Raw genomic sequence first — 16237 nt, 5'->3', positions numbered from 1 at the left:
CAGCCATATCTCATAGATAATTTCTCCTAGAGAATGTACTTCCTCTGTACCTTATATTGCTTAGAGAAATGTTTCCAAAGGTTTCATGCTCTTTTTATAATATTGCTTTTTCTAGATATAAAGACCTGAAGATAGTCTTTTCTGTCCAAAGATGGAAAACAGTACTACTACCATTTCTCGGGAGGAGCTTGAAGAACTACAAGAAGCGTTTAATAAAATAGGTATGCTTGAGAAAAAGTAAATACGATATTACTGGTCTGCTTGATGTCAGACTCCAGGAATGGAACAATACCTTTTATTTCATCTACCACCACCCAATTACCTCCAGATTTATTCCTTTTTTTCTATCTAGGTTTGACTGGATTCATTCTTTCTGAAAGATAAGCTAAGACTGGCTTGAATTTCTAGGTGAATTGGACTTTGAATTCTTTGATCATTTCTTTACAGAGGATAATCCAGGTTAATGAATGACAGTGTAATTGAATACACTTAACACGGTATCCTTATTACAGAGAGAAAAAAATATAAAAATACTTCCTTGTGTATAAACTGAACTCTGGCCTTCACATCTTTGTCACTAACTATAACACTTTCTGACTTCATGCAGAATATTTTTAAAATCTCAGTATTGTTTTTAAATTTCATGTATCTTATTTTCCTTCTCCCACATGCATAATTTAGAAAGTCTTAGTATTGTTTTTAAAGGCCATATGCCTTATTTTTCTTCTTTCACTTTTTATAGCCATTTAGTGTTTTGTCTTTATGACATTATCATTTTGACAGTTTTGTATTTTTCTTCCAAAAAATGTTCCTCATACTCTGTTGGATCTCAGTTCTTCTGCAGTTTGCTCTTAGGAAACCCATGGTAAACAAGGAGAATACAAATACCTTTTTTTTTTTTTTTTTTTTGCTTTAGTTTGCAAATGCATGCAAGTGAAAGGTGAACCCAGTGAAAGGTGAGCGCAGTGAATAGACATTGGGACAGTGACACCACCACGTTTGCCCCTTACTCATCAAGCTCCTTCTCTAGTGTAATAGAGCCCTCCATGAGAAACAGTCATGTGGTAGATCAGGGAGGAGAAAATGATCACCGCTGGTCTTGTGCTTAGATTTCTCACAAACCTAATAATGACTAAAGTTAATGTGAGTAAAATATCATGCAGCATGAGTTTTATTGACCAATACAAAGAAAAAAAGATATGTTTAAAAAAATAAAGCGCTCCAAAAAAAAAAAAAAACTGTAAAACTCAGGAAGCTCATGTTTTACAAATCATTACTGTGAAATAAAGTAAATTCTACAGATCTCTGGGCTATTCCATTTCTCCCTGGGAATGGCATATTTGTCATTAGAGCATTGTATGAATATGGTACGATTTTCAGAAAACAGTCATACATTTTATAGAGAATTATATGTAGTGTCCAGAATCTTTTCAAGACAAAAACTGGGCAATTGTTGAAATGTTCTGCTCATTTTGAGCGTTGAAACAGAGGAAGTAATAAAAATGCATCTCGTAGTTTGTTATTTCTGTTATTTTATAGATGCAGTTTGGTAGCTTGAATAAAAGTTCTACCTAGGTCTTGGTAAAATAAATGAATTAGTAATATATTTGCTTTGTTTAGCACACCAACTGTAATCTTTATGACTCATGAACATATTAATATAATCTTGCAATATTTATTTAATGACATATTGAATAAACAATTCACTGATGGAACAATGTTTTTTTTAAACAAAAGCTTGTATGGAGGGCTGCCTTTCAATAGATGGTAGTGAGGGAGCTGCTCTGCTTTGTACAAAATCCCAACCCAGAAGCAGGTCCTTGATAGAACAATTTTGACAGCAAGATAATTTGTTCTGTTTGAGCAAAGCAGTAACACTAGCAGAATATGTACTTGCTGACTTTATTTACAAGACAAACTGCTACTCTGTGAACTCAGAAACCTCTGCTAATTCCTGGCACACTTTTCTCAGGGACAGAGGGACATGGCCATCCAATGTTATTAGATGGAGTATTTTGGGGCCACTGGAGAGAAGGGGGAAGTTAAAATATTTCTCAGTATTGTTTCTTTTTGAAATTGTGGTTAAATATACATAACAGAATTTACCATTTTAACCATTTTTAAGTGTATAGTTCATTAGCATTTAGTACATTCACATTGTTCTACATTCATCACCACCATCCCTTTCCCAAACTGAAACTCCATATCCATTAAACAATAACTCCCACTTCCTGCTCCCCCAGCCCCAGGTAACCATCATCCTACTTTCTGTATGAATGTGACTACTCTAGGTACCTCATATAAGTGGAATCACATATTTGTCTTCTTATGACCGACTTATTTCACTTAGTACAATGTCCTCAAGGTTCACCCATGTTGTAGCGTGTGTCAGAATTTCCTCCCTTTTTAAGGTTGAATAATATTTTATTGTATGTATATGCCACATTTTGCTTATCCACTCATCCAGTGATGGCCATGTGTGTTGCTTCCACCTTTTGGCTATTGTGAATAATGCTATGAACATGGGTATACAAATACCTGTTCAAGTCCCTGCTTTCAATTATTTTGAGTGTAAACATAATAGCGGAATTGCTACATCATATGGTAATTCCATATGTAATTTTGGGGGGGAACTACCGTACTGTTTTCCATAGTGGAAGCACCATTTTACATTCCCACCAGTGGTGTACCAGGATTCCATTTTTTTCACATCCTCACCAACATTTGTTTTCTGTTTTTTTTTTTTTTTTGGATAATAAGCATTCTCCTGGGTGTGAAGTAGTATCTCATTTTATTTGCATTTTCCTTATGACTAGTGATGTTTAGCATCTGTATGTGCTTATTGGCCAATTGTATATCTTCTCTGGAGAAATGTCGTTTCAAGCCCTCTGCCTATTTTTGAATCAAGTTGTTTTGTTTTGTTGTTGCCGAGTTGTAAGAAAGTCATGTTTTCTTTTCAAACTGTGACCTTTATGGTTATTTAATCTAAGCCTTTATTTCCTCACTTTTAAAATGGGGATGACATTAGTAACCACCTCAAAGTTATTGTAAGAATTTCGTGAGATGGCCAGGCGCAGTGGCTCACGCCTGTAATCCCAGCACTTTGGAGGCTGGGGCAGGCAGATCACGAGGTCAAGAGATTAAGACCATCCTGGCCAACATGGTGAAACCCCATCTCTACTAAAAATACAAAAGTTAGCTGGGTGTAGTGGCTTGCACCTGTAGTCCCAGCTACTCAGGAGGCTGAGGCAGGAGAATCACTCGAACCCCGGAGGCAGAGGTTGCAGTGAGCTGAAATCGCACCACTGCACTCCAGCCTGGCAACAGAGCGAGACTCTGTCTCAAAGAAAAAAAGAAAAAAAGAATTTCATGAGATAAGTCAAGTTATTAACAAGTCACTTGGCTAAGCATATATGTCCATTAAGTGGTTTCTGTTAGTTCTTGTCATGTCACACCAAAACCACAGAGGGCCTACGGATGGAGCTGGGAGCTTAAGTCCCCATATCTGTCTTCAGAATCCTAGCTCTTAACTAATCTTGTTAGTTTAACATGATAGTTATTAGGCAATAGCTTCCTCAGTCTTGTTTATTTTAAAATATTTCCTACTATTATGCTGGTTTAGAAATAAGCCAGCCTAATCTATGTGTATATTTCAGAATTATGGGAAACAGTTCTGAACTGGTGATGTAATGAGATTTTTCTCTAAATTCAAAGAAAGCAATATTATTGCAATATCAAGCAACTTAGCTTCCTAGCTGACTTTTGCAATTATACCAATATTTTGGTTATCAGTGGTTCTAGTTTAGAAATATTCTATCATTCTGAACAGTATTAATTCTAAAACTTTCATATGAGCGTTCCAAAGAAAAATTTCTCTCCTAACCATTAATTCAGTGAGTATGGCATCTCTTTTATTAAGAATAACAAGAAATATAGGAAACAAAGCAGCTATTACCAGATGAGCAAAGAGAGCCTATCCAAGGCAGATCCAGGCAACAAAACAATGCAAAGCTCTGCTGTCAACTCTGGGCAGAAGTGTTTTGTGTCACCTTTGTTCTGAGTCAAGAAGTGATACCCAGTCTCTAGGGAAAACCTAGGGGAGGGCATCTCTCAACGATGACATGAAAACACCTGGAAACCTGTTTCCCAAAGTCCAAATATAGTTGTGAATTTCTGGAACACCTAATCTCAAATGACATCAAATGATTCAGCATATGTAATGGTATCATGAATACATAATGAAGCAGCAATGAATTATTGACAGATTAAACAGAATTGCCACCAAGTGAAATGTAGAACACAAATATCTTATGTGTATTTTACACAGCACACATATTTTATATGGAATGTAGGGTCAGCAGATTCATTTTCTAAATTCCCTCAAGAAGTTAAAGTCTGAGTGGGTGCTCCCTTTTTAGCTATCTGTGACTTCCTCATGCTTATTCCTCTTTTTTTTTTTTTTTTTTTTTTTGAGATGGAGTCTTGCTGTGTTGCCCAGGGTAGAGTACAGTGGTGCAATCTTGGCTCACTGCAACCTCTGCCTCCCAGGTTCAAGTGATTCTCCTACCTCAGCCTCCTGAGTAGCTTTGATTACAGGTGCCCGCCAGCATACCCAGCTAATTTTTGTATGTTTAGTAGAGACAGGGTTTTGCCATGTTGGCCAGGCTGATCTCAAACTCCTGACCTCAGGTGATCTGCCCACCTCGGCCTCCCAAAGTGCTGGGATTATTGGCTTGAGCCACTGTGTCTGGCCTCTCCCCCCCATGCTTATTTCTTTGATGCTTAGTCATGTGCTAAAACTGAGTTTTCTATCAGAGTAACAGTACCCTTAAAATATATATGGTGGCCCTAAATCTATGGGGATATAGCAGGGAAACCCACCCCGATAATTCTTTGTGGGTTCTTTTCTATCTTCCCTAAGTGTCGGCCAGTCTGAGAAATAAAGGGAAGAGTACAAAAGAGAAATTTTAAAGCTGGATGTCCGGGATAGACATCACATGTCAGCAGGTTCCGTGATGCCCCACAAGCCGCAAAACCAGCAAGTTTTTATTAGTGATTTTCAAAAGGGGAGGGAGTGTACGAATAGGGTATAGGTCACAGAGATCACATGCTTCACAAGGTAATAAAATATTACGAGGCAAATTGAGGCAGGGTGATATCACAGGACCGGGGCGCAATTAAAATTGCTAATGAAGTTTCAGGCATGCATTGTCACTGATAACATCTTATCAGGAGACAGGGTTTGAGAGCAGACAACTAGTCTGACCAAAATTTATTAGGTAGGAATTTCCTCGTCCTAATAGGCCTGGGAGCGCTATGGGAGACCGGGGCTTATTTCATCTCTATCTGCAACTGTAAAAGACAGACGTCCCTAGAGTGGCCATTTTAGAGACTTCCCCCTAGGAACGCATTCTCTTTCTTAGGGATGTTCCTTGCTGAGAAAAAGAATTCCAAGATATTTCTCCTATTTGCTTTTGAAAGAAGAGAAATATGGCTCTGTTCTGCCTGGCTCTCAGGCAGCCAAGACTTTAAGGTTATGTCCCTTGTTCCCTGAAAATCGCTGTTATCCTGTTCTTAAGGTGCCCAGATTTCATATTGTTCAAACGCATGTGCTCTACAAACAATTTTTGTGCAGTTAATGCAATCATCACAGGGTCCTGAGGAGACACACATCCTCAGCTTACGAAGATGATGGGATTAAGAGATTAAAGTAAAGACAGGCATAGGAAATCACAATAGTGTTGACTGGGGAAGTGATAAGTGTCCATGAAATCTTCACAATTTATGTTCAGAGACTGCAGTAAAGACAGGCGTAAGAAATTATAAAAGTATTAATTTGGGGAACTAATAAATGTCTATGAAACCTTCACAATTTATGTTCTTCTGCCATGGCTTCAGCCGGTCCCTCTGTTCGGGGTCCCTGACTTCCCGCAACAGAGATAAACTCCATTTAAATATATACAAGGGTTTTGTTTTGTTTTTGTTTTTGTTTAAGAGATGGGGTCTCACTCTGTTGCCTAAGTTGAAGGGCAGTGGTGTGATCATAGCTCACTACAGCCTTGAACTCCTGGGCTCAGGTGATCCCCTCACCTTAGCCTCCCAAATAGCTGGAACTACCAAGCCTGATTTAAATATGAGTTTTTAAAATATAGCATATTCTGTACAGTTTAGATACAGGAAAAAAGGTTACTGCCACCTGTGAAACAAATGTGGAAGGCTCTGTCTGCATGTCTGTGAGTCCTCCCAAAAAGCCTTCTTAGTGTACATCTTCAACAAAGATTACAAAATATATTTGATGATGTATCTTTACAGATATTGACAATAGTGGATATGTCAGTGACTATGAACTTCAAGACCTGTTTAAGGAAGCAAGCCTTCCTCTGCCTGGCTACAAGGTGCGAGAGATTGTGGAGAAAATTATATCAGTTGCTGACAGCAACAAAGATGGCAAAATCAGTTTTGAAGAGTTTGTGTCAGTAAGTAATCTCATCCTTTTGGGCTACTGATAATCTTGCTTAAAGCAGAATTGTAATAATGTCATCACTAGCTTTGGTTAAATCCAGCTTCAGAGGCCAGAAAAAGGACTGCTTTAAAATGATGATGATAATGACAATAACTATTATTATTGAAATAATTTCCACAACTAATTCATAAAACAAAGGAAAAAATTATTCTCAAATTGTTGGAATGGAAATCAGATTTAGATAACAGTAATTCATTCCCTAGAATAACTAGGTGAGTTCAATGCTTATTGTACATTAATATAATTGAATAAATATTTATGAAATATAAATTGACTTTGCATTCTTTATTGATTAAGCAGATATTGTAGCTCTTCTCTTCCTAGAAACTTTGCTAGGCACTGTGAGTAATTTGATGAGTAAAAAGAAACGTGATTCCTGCCTTCATGGAGTTTATATGTGTTGGGGAGACTGCAATGCACAAATTGATAGAAGATAACTGAGAATTGCTATGACAGAGTGGTACAGGTCCTGTGAGAGTTTGTGGTAGAAGGAATTGAATTTGGAGGCGAGGCTGGATAATGCAGGGACTCAGGGAAGGTATCCCTACAGCGTGAAGACTGTGATGTGTTCTGAAGAAAGATTTTAAAAGTGGGTTGCAGGAAAATGAATAATGTGGGAGACAGGTAGACATGACAGCATGTGTAGAGGCCCTGTGGCTTTAGAGATGGTGAGTATTCTCAAGCAACTGAAAGAATGTTTGTGTGGCTGGAGCTGAGATGGTAAGGGTAAGGAATGTAGCTGGGGAAGTCAGTCAGAATCAGGTCACACAGGGCCATGTCGAATTTTTGTTTTTATCCTAAAAGCAATAGGAAGCCAATGAAGTGAGAAGAATAGAATGTGAAGTGACAAGATCAGATTCGCATTTTAAAAAAACCCAGTCACTTTGCTGCATGCAGAACTGATTGAATTCAGTCTTGCCAATCTCTGGTGAGTCCAGTGAGAAAGTGATTGGGAAAGGGAGTTTCTGTAAGCCTATGTTATTTCCTTTAAGAGCTGACTTATTTTAACATGAATACATTTGAGATGTTCAGCCAGGAAAATATCTTCATTAAGGCATTCTTTTATTTTTAGCATGTAGTTAGTTATATCTTAGGTTTTCAGTACAGAAGATTATGGCAACCCAAGAAGAATAATTTCAGTGTGTTCAATTTAAGCTTAGGTATAAAAAATTTATTTCACTGTTTGGGGTTCAAGTATTTGTCTATTTTGTGTTATTGGTAAAATGATGAAAGTTATCTGTGAATACAAGCAATAAGTACAACTGACTAGTATTTAATTTGATGTTATTTCTTATTAAATAAAGAAGTATAAGTAAATATCCTTCATCTTGTCAGGTTTTTGTTATCTGATTCTCAATTTTACTTATGTTCCATTCCAGCTAATGCAAGAATTAAAAAGCAAAGATATCAGCAAAACATTCCGAAAAATAATTAACAAGAGAGAAGGGATTACTGCTATTGGAGGAACTTCATCTATTTCCAGTGAGGGCACACAGCATTCTTATTCAGGTAACTGACTCCTCCAAATCTGATCTTTTAGTCACTGATTCATTCATTAAGTGACATATTTAATCAGTTCTAAGATGCCACTCATTGTGATTCATACCATTATTTTAGGTGCCATTGAGGAGAAAAAATACTGCAAGAGCACAGTATAACATGCCATTGAATTTGAAATACATGTCAGTTTCAGAGATGTCAAAATGAAAAATCCTAGAATCATTGAAATCAATGAGTTCCTACTATGGATCAGGCTCAGTCTACAGAAAAAAGATTATAAACAACAAAGTGGAAGTTGTTTGTACTCCAGCATTAGATGTATTTAAACGTGGCTTTTGAATGGCTTTTCATCCTGACTGATGAGATGGCTTTACTTTTAGACCTGAGCTAGGAATGGTGGAGAGGCTTATATTGCAAGGATTTTTCTCTTCCATTTTCTGAGATCTGAGCTACCTGATTCACCTTTTATCTAGTAACCAAGTGACTAGAGAGCATAGCACCTGATTTGCTTGATCTCATTAATTTGCTGGACCATTGCCCAGTGGGAAATGCAGAGGCATATTAACTTTTAAGATGAGGTATCTTCCCCATATTAAGCTATCTAAGATGTCTAAGAACCTTTGGCCAAGTTCTTTTTATTCATACGAACATAATTAGAACTATGCTTTTTGGCCTTTTGACAAAATTACCTGTAACCTTTTCCCCTCTTTCTTCATTTCAGACCTGAATCTGTTAATTATCTTCTTGATTCTGTCCCTTCCTAATTGGATTTTCCTCTAGTCATACACTCAAATTTCTCTCATCTATTGTATGTTTTTCCTAACTTTTTCCCATAGAGGTACATAACTGTTACCTTCACTTTTTGAAAGGTATTCACCCCTTAACCCAGTTTCTGCCTGTCATTTCTACTGAAGTGGCTTCTTTTTAAAGACAAAAAAACAAATTATTGAGGTATAATACACATTCAGCAAAATGCTGTAATCTTAAGTATACGGCTCAATGAATTTTTCCATGTGTATATATTCATGTAGCTGCCAACCGGAACAAGATATGGAATCTTTTCATCACCTGAAGACTCCCCCATTCCCCTAGTAGTAACTATTCTTCCCTAGAGATTACCTCTTTTCTAATGTTTGTCACCATAAATTTTTGTTTACTTGTTTATTGAGGTATAAGATACATGTAGTAAAGTGTGTGATGTGTACTATTCTTTTTCTTTATTAAAAAAAATTTTTTTTTGAGACAAAGTCTCGCTCTGTCGCCCAGGTTGGAGTGCAGTGGTGCGATCTAGGCTCACTGCAAGCTCCACCTTCCAGGTTCACATCATTCTTCTGTCTCAGCCTCCCGAGTAGCTGGGACTACAGGTATCCGCCACCATGCCCAGCTGTTTTTTTTGTTTGTTTGTTTGTTTTTTGTATTTTTAGTAGAGTTGGGGTTTCACCATGTTAGCCAGGATGGTCTTGATCTCCTGATCTCATGATCTGCCTACCTCGGCCTCCCAAAGTACTGGGATTATAGGTGTGAGCCACTGCACCCAGCCAAAGTGTGCTATTCTTAAGTATATGGCTTGATGATTTCTTTAACCTATGAGTACACCTATATAACTATTCTCTAGAAAAAGATATGGAACATTTAATGGCTTTTATAAAAAGAAATAGCAGCTTTATTGAGATATAACTGACATACCACAAAATTCATTTTTAAAGTATACAGTTCAGTAGTTTTTAGCATATTCATAGTTGTGCAATTGTCATCACTATTTAATTTCAGAACACTTTCATTACACCAAAGAAAAACACCATACTCGTTATCAGTCACTCCCCATTTCCTTCTTCCCGAAGGCTCTGCAACCATTAAACTACTTTCTATTTCTATAAATTTGCCTATTCTGGAAATTTCATAGAAATAGAATCATACTGTAGTAGCCTTTCATTTGATAGGCTTCTTCACTGGCGTAATATTTTCAAGGCTCATACATGTTGTCACTTATATCATGCTTCATTCCTTTTATTCTGACTGCAGCCTCGACCTCCAGAGTTCAAGGGATCTTCCCACCTCAGCCTCCCAAGTATACAACCATGCCTCCCAAATGTGCACCACCATGCCCAGCTAATTTTTCTATCTTTTGTAGAGATGCGGTTTTGCTATATCACCCAGGTTGATCTTGAACTCCTGGGTTCGAGAGATCTGCCTGTCTTGGCCTCCCAAAGTACTGGGATTACAGGTGTGAGCCATGGTACCTGGCCCCTTCATTCCTTTTTATTGCTGAATATTCCATTCTATGGCCAATACCACATTTTGTTTATCCTTTCATCAGGTGATGGACATTTGGGTTGTTTCCAGTTTTTGGCTATTATAAATAATGCTGGATGAACATCATGAATGCATTTCTGTATGGACATATACTTTGAATTCTCATAGGCATATACTTAGGAGTAGAATTGCTCGAATTTTTGTTAATTCTATGTTTAACATCTTTAAAGAACTGTCAAATTGTTTTCCAAAGTGGCTACACCCGTGAGGGTGATCTGGCTGTGACATCTGTCACCCCATTGATTGCCAGGGTTGATTTGGCTGATCTGGCTGGCTAGGCAGGGTCCCCTTCCTCCCTCACTGCTCCATGTGAGTCCCTCCCGAAGCTGTATGCTCAGTTGAAGTGGACAACCATCCCCAATAGAGGTTGACTGGTCTTTGGTCAAGGGTGTACGAGTAGCTGCACTCCCCTGCTAGAACCTCCAAACAAGCTCTCAATGTCCAAAGTGGCTGCACCATCTTACATTCCCACCAGCAATGTATGAGGGCTCCAGTTTCTTCACTTTCTCACCAACACTTGTTTTTGCCCATTTAAAAAATTACAGCCATCCTAGTGGTTGTGATGTGGTATCTCATTCCTGGTTCCTATACCTGAAACATCCTTTCTTTCCTTGCCTATATTCACCTATTGAAAACCTGTATTTCAAATAGTACCTTCTCCATAAAGCCTTTTCTTGATCACCCTAACTATAAGTGATTGCTTCTTTTTTTAAATTCTGAAAATATTGCATATATATTTCTGGTGGTGTGTGTATTTCCCTTGTATCACATTTCTTTGTATATTTGTTTTATAATTACACTAAAAAATTCCTCAATGGCAGGTACAGTATTTTAGTGATCTCTGAATACCTAGACTCCAAATCCTTTTAAGGAGGTATGTATGAAGAGGCGAGAAGATAAGGCAGATTATGATATGTACAAAGAGGAAATATTAGTACATATTTGTGTTTTTGTTGGCTTGTGTGTGTATGTATGGATTAAATTTTGGGGGTACCTGCAAAATATTCCCTTGGGAAAATTACCTAATTCTAGGAACTGTGGCAACAATGGAGAAGGTCAACTCATTATGTGCTACCCTCTGATGGAAATGGGGATTATTTAAGGATTTATAATCTTAAATGATTTTTATATCTACAGAATAATAATAAAGCTGTACAATGTTTTTACTTTAAGTTCCTTCCTATTTTCCCTACTGCATAACTCAACAAAATTTTCTGCTTAAGATCAATGTACCCATACTAGAAGCCATGTGTTGAGAAGTTGGTGGATGAAGATGGCCAAGGATAGTGCTGGTGTCTAGATTTGTGTCAATTTTTTTGTTTGTTTGTGTGTTTGGTTTTTTTTGAGACAGAGTCTTGCTCTGTCGCCTAAGCTGGAGTGTAGTGGTGTGATTTCGGCTCACTACAACGTCCATCTCCCAGGTTCAAGCAATTCTCCCTGCCTCAGCCTCCAGAGTAGCTGGGATTGCAGGTGCCTGCCACCACACCTGGCTAATTTTTGTATTTTTTAGTGGAGATGGGGTTTTACCATGTTGGCCAGGCTGGTCTCAAACTCCTGACCTCAGGTGATCTGCTCGCCTCAGCCTCCCAAAGTGTGGGGATTACAGGCATAAGCCACCGCACCCAGCCAATTCGTGTCAATTTTTTAATAGTAAAAGTTCCATGGAAATTGAGCTGTTTTATTCATTTGAATAACTCTTGACTGAATTCAGTATTTCTGTTGTAAGCTAAAAATCACAGCTCTCTAAATCTTTTTGGGGAGGATGGGTTTTATTGCCATGGTCTTTGTTTCTTGTATTTTTTTCCTTATTTAATTATATATACATATTTGACCTCTGATGGTCTGCTTCTGATTCATTAGCTTTCAGAAGCAATACATATTTGGAAATATTTTTGAATCAAACCAGATATATATTGTGCTCATTTAAGATATATACCTTCATCTTTCCTAATATATCAGGTGGAAATGTGGAATGAATTCCCCTCCCCTGTCCTGTCATTTTTTTTTTTTAAAGACAGCCTTGGTCTGTCGCCAGGTTGGAGTGCAGCGGCGCGATCTTGGCTCACTGCAAGCTCCACCTCTCACGTTCACGTCATTCTGCTGCCTCAGCCTCCCAAGTAGCTGGGACTACAGGCGCCCGCCACCGTGCCCAGCTAATTTATTTTTGTATATTTAGTAGAGATGGGGTTTCACCATGTTGGCCAGGATGGTCTTGATCTCTTCACCTCGTGATCTGCCCGTCTTGGCCTCCCAAAGTGCTGGGATTACAGGCATGAGCCACCGCGCCCCTCCCGCCCACGTTTTTTTTTTTTTTTTGAAAGGGTCTCTCTTTGTGGCTTAGGCTGGAGTGCAGTGGCATGATCTCCGCTCACTGCAACCTCCACCTCCTGGTTCAAGATATTCTGAAGCCTCCTCAGCCTCCCGAGTAGCTGGGACTACGGGCATGTGCCATGATGCCTGACTAATTTTTGTATTTTCAATAGAGACGGGATTTCTCCATGTTGCTCAGGCTGGTCTCGAGTTCCTGACCTCAAGCGATCCGCCCGCCTCGGAATTGCTTTGGGAAGTGCTGGGATTACAGGCCTGAGCCACCACATCCAGCTCCCTTTCGTCTTTTCTTAAACCCTTTTGTGTTTTAGTAGATTTTTAATAATGGTCGATTATTATCTTTGAGCAGAAATTAACAAGTATGTTTTTGTAGTGCAATAAAGTTTGTGAAATGAGATTTGCCTACGAAGATTTTCTCCTTTCAGAGGAAGAAAAAGTGGCTTTTGTTAACTGGATAAACAAAGCCCTGGAGAATGACCCTGACTGTAAGCATCTCATACCCATGAATCCCAATGATGACAGTCTTTTCAAGTCACTTGCAGATGGCATCCTTCTTTGGTGAGTTCATCTTCTGGTTAAGGAAGCTGTGTTCTTCCTGATTACATTGATGAGCATTCCATGAAAACTACAATTCAGCCGTCCATTGTCTTTTGGAATCAGTAGCTGCTTAGGTCCTGGAGAATTTATATTGCATAGAAAATGAACTACTGTGTATCTATTGGAAAATTTCCAAAATTTTCTTTCAAATACAATCCCTTGTTTTTATGTTGGCCTTTACGTGTATTACTATAATAATTGCCAGGAATCTTTTATTTGTCTGATGCAGTTTTAAATATTCACAGGGTTTCTCTTTTCTTTTTCCAGTAAGAGAGTATTGATTATTGACTGGAACAGGAACATGAGGAGATGCAAAGGGAAGATATTCCTTATTTGTACCTAAATGAAAATAATGTTTTGATTCAGCCTTGTGTTATCCTTGGCTCTTTGCATTCTATTTTTTCTCCCTATATTGTAAACTCTCTGAGGGAATGTCTTTGTCGTCGTCGTGTGTACCACAGTCCCAGCATACTCCTTTGGACAAAGCAGAGATCTTTTCTTTAGTTTATAAAAAGTACAGAAGAATTACAAAGTAGAAAATAACCATCACAAATATCCTTACCATCCATAAATGACTTACTAACATTCTAACACATTTCCTTCAGTCTTTTTTTTTGATGTTTTTACTTAAAAAGGAAAACAAAACCTTACCCGTAAGTACAGGATATTAGATTTTAGGACATTAAATGTAAAATATACCTTGACCTCCACCTGCAATTCTTATGTTTCTTTGACTCTCAGAGAAATTCCTATTATGAACTCAATGGGTATTTTCCTAATCTTGTTTTAAAAGGTAAAATTCTAAAATATAGAGACAAAATTTATATTAATTTCTCTGAAAATGTCTAAATTATTGGTCTTAGATGAAATCTCTGGCTTCGTATCTTTCTGCAACATCAGTAATTTTAACAGTGTTGATACTACTTTATGAGGCTTCTTGGAGAATTTCTTTGTGTTTTAGGCTGTTGAATGCTGATGACCAGTAAGTGAAATAAAGACAAAACGAACATTAAGAAAATTCAGGGTGATGGCTGGGCATGGTGGCTCACGCCTGTAATCTCAGCACTTTGGGAGGCTGAGGCAGGAAGATCATTTGAGGTCAGGAATTTGAGACCAGCCTGGCTAACATGGTGAAACCCTATCTCTACTAAAAATACAAAAATTAGCTCTGAGAGGTGGCACACACCTGTAATCCCAGCTGCTCGGGAGGCTGAGGCAGGAGTATCACTTGAACCCAGGAGGTGGAGGTTGCAGTGAGCTGAGATCGCACCACTGCACTCCAGCCTGGGTGACAGAGGTAGACTACATGTCAAAAGAAAAAGAAAAAAAATTCAGGATGGTTAAAAAAATTAGGAGAAATGCTAAGATTACTCTTGTAGTGAGTGATGGATTTGTTTTAGGAATGGGAATATTTCTTGGATTTTAAGAATTAAGTTCCTGGGCCGGGTGTGGTGGCTCAAGCCTGTAATCCCAGCACTTTGGGAGGCCGAGACAGGCGGATCATGAGGTCAGGAGATCCAGACCATCCTGGCTAACACGGTGAAACCCCGTCTCTAGTAAAAAAATACAAAAAAACTAGCCGGGCGAGGTGGCGGGCGCCTGTAGTCCCAGCTACTCCGGAGGCTGAGGCAGGAGAATGGCGTAAACCCGGGAGGCGGAGCTTGCAGTGAGCCGAGATCGCGCCACTGCACTCCAGCCTGGGCGACAGAGCGAGACTCCGTCTCAAAAAAAAAAAAAGTTCCTGGCATGAATTACAGTTTAATTATTATTATTATTTTTTTTGAGATGAGGTCTCTCTGTTTTGCACAGGCTGGCCTCAAACTCTTGGGCTCAGCCTCCCAAGTAGCTAAGATTATATGCATGTGCCACCATGCCTGGCTTACTGTTTAATATTTTAAGGTAATGAATTGTTATTTTCAAAATTTATCTATTTTGGCTGTTTGCAATAATAAACTAAAAAAAATTTCTTTGAGTATTAAACTATCTCATTTTCTCTTTAGCAAAATGATCAACTTATCTGAACCAGATACAATTGATGAAAGAGCCATCAATAAGAAAAAGCTCACGCCATTCACTGTTTCTGTAAGTATTTGCCCTTTGCTTATAATCATGTTACTCTGCTGAGAAATGTAAGACCTTTATTAATGAATGCTTGGACCCAGATAAAACCTTTGATTTAATGTAATGTTGTTCTCCTATAAAAACTGTTTGGGTTTTTTTTGTTTTGTTTTTAAGAGACGAGGGTCTTCCTATACCTCCTAATATAGCTCACTGTAACCTCAAACTCCTGGGAGCAAGTGATCCTCCAAACTCAGCTTCTTGAGTTGTTAGGGCTATAACCATGTACCACTATGCCATGCTAATTTTTTAAAGTTTTTGTGGAGATGGGATCTTGCTATGTTGCTCAGTCTGGTGTTGAACTCGTGGCCTCAAGTGATCCTCCCACTTCAGCCTCCCAAAGTGCTGGAATTATAGGCATGAGCCACCATGCCTGGCCAAAACTGGACTTTTATTAAATAAAAATTCAGTTGGATTTTGTAATGAATGAAATGAAGATTCAGAGTACTTTGGATGCACTTAAGCTGTAGTATTCAGTTTATATTATTGTAATTATTGAGTTATTTATTAATGAGCACTTGCTTGATGCCAGTGCCCTTATTGGGTGGTTGAAAAATAACACTGCAGGTTTATCATTTCACAAAATTTTAAATTATTCTTTTTGTACTAAATTGTTCTGTAGTTGGCTTCTCCATACAGATCTTGTAAAAGTCCGGGTATTTATACATACCACACTTTCCCCCTCAAAATCTCTAGAACAATGAGTGGATAGTAATATTTGCTGAGTATTTACTGGGTATCAGTCACTGATCTAAACACACTATGTAAATTATCCTCCCAGCAACTTTATAATAAGGTATATACTATTATTTTATAGATGAGGAAACTGAGGCACAGGTTATACAGAGGCAGAGCCAG

General features: G+C 38.3%; 1 protein-coding gene across 3 annotated transcripts in view; it reads left to right on the top strand.

Annotated features, from left to right (window-relative positions):
* The window catches only part of PLS1 (plastin 1), a 110732-nt gene that overhangs the window by 61800 nt on the left and 32695 nt on the right, over positions 1-16237 (top strand). For all 3 annotated transcript variants that reach the window (XM_009201577.3, XM_009201578.4, XM_003895000.5), the window contains exons 2-6: positions 116-221; positions 6313-6476; positions 7903-8032; positions 13090-13222; positions 15262-15343. In XM_009201577.3, coding sequence (XP_009199841.1) covers positions 152-221; positions 6313-6476; positions 7903-8032; positions 13090-13222; positions 15262-15343 — 579 coding nt within the window. In that variant the 5' untranslated portion in view covers positions 116-151. The remainder of the gene's footprint in view (positions 1-115; positions 222-6312; positions 6477-7902; positions 8033-13089; positions 13223-15261; positions 15344-16237) is intronic.

The sequence above is a fragment of the Papio anubis genome, chromosome 2 (assembly GCF_008728515.1).
Source record: "Papio anubis isolate 15944 chromosome 2, Panubis1.0, whole genome shotgun sequence".
NCBI lineage: Eukaryota > Metazoa > Chordata > Mammalia > Primates > Cercopithecidae > Papio > Papio anubis.
Note: the sequence above shows the minus strand (reverse complement) of the source record. Positions and strands in the feature narration are given on the sequence as shown.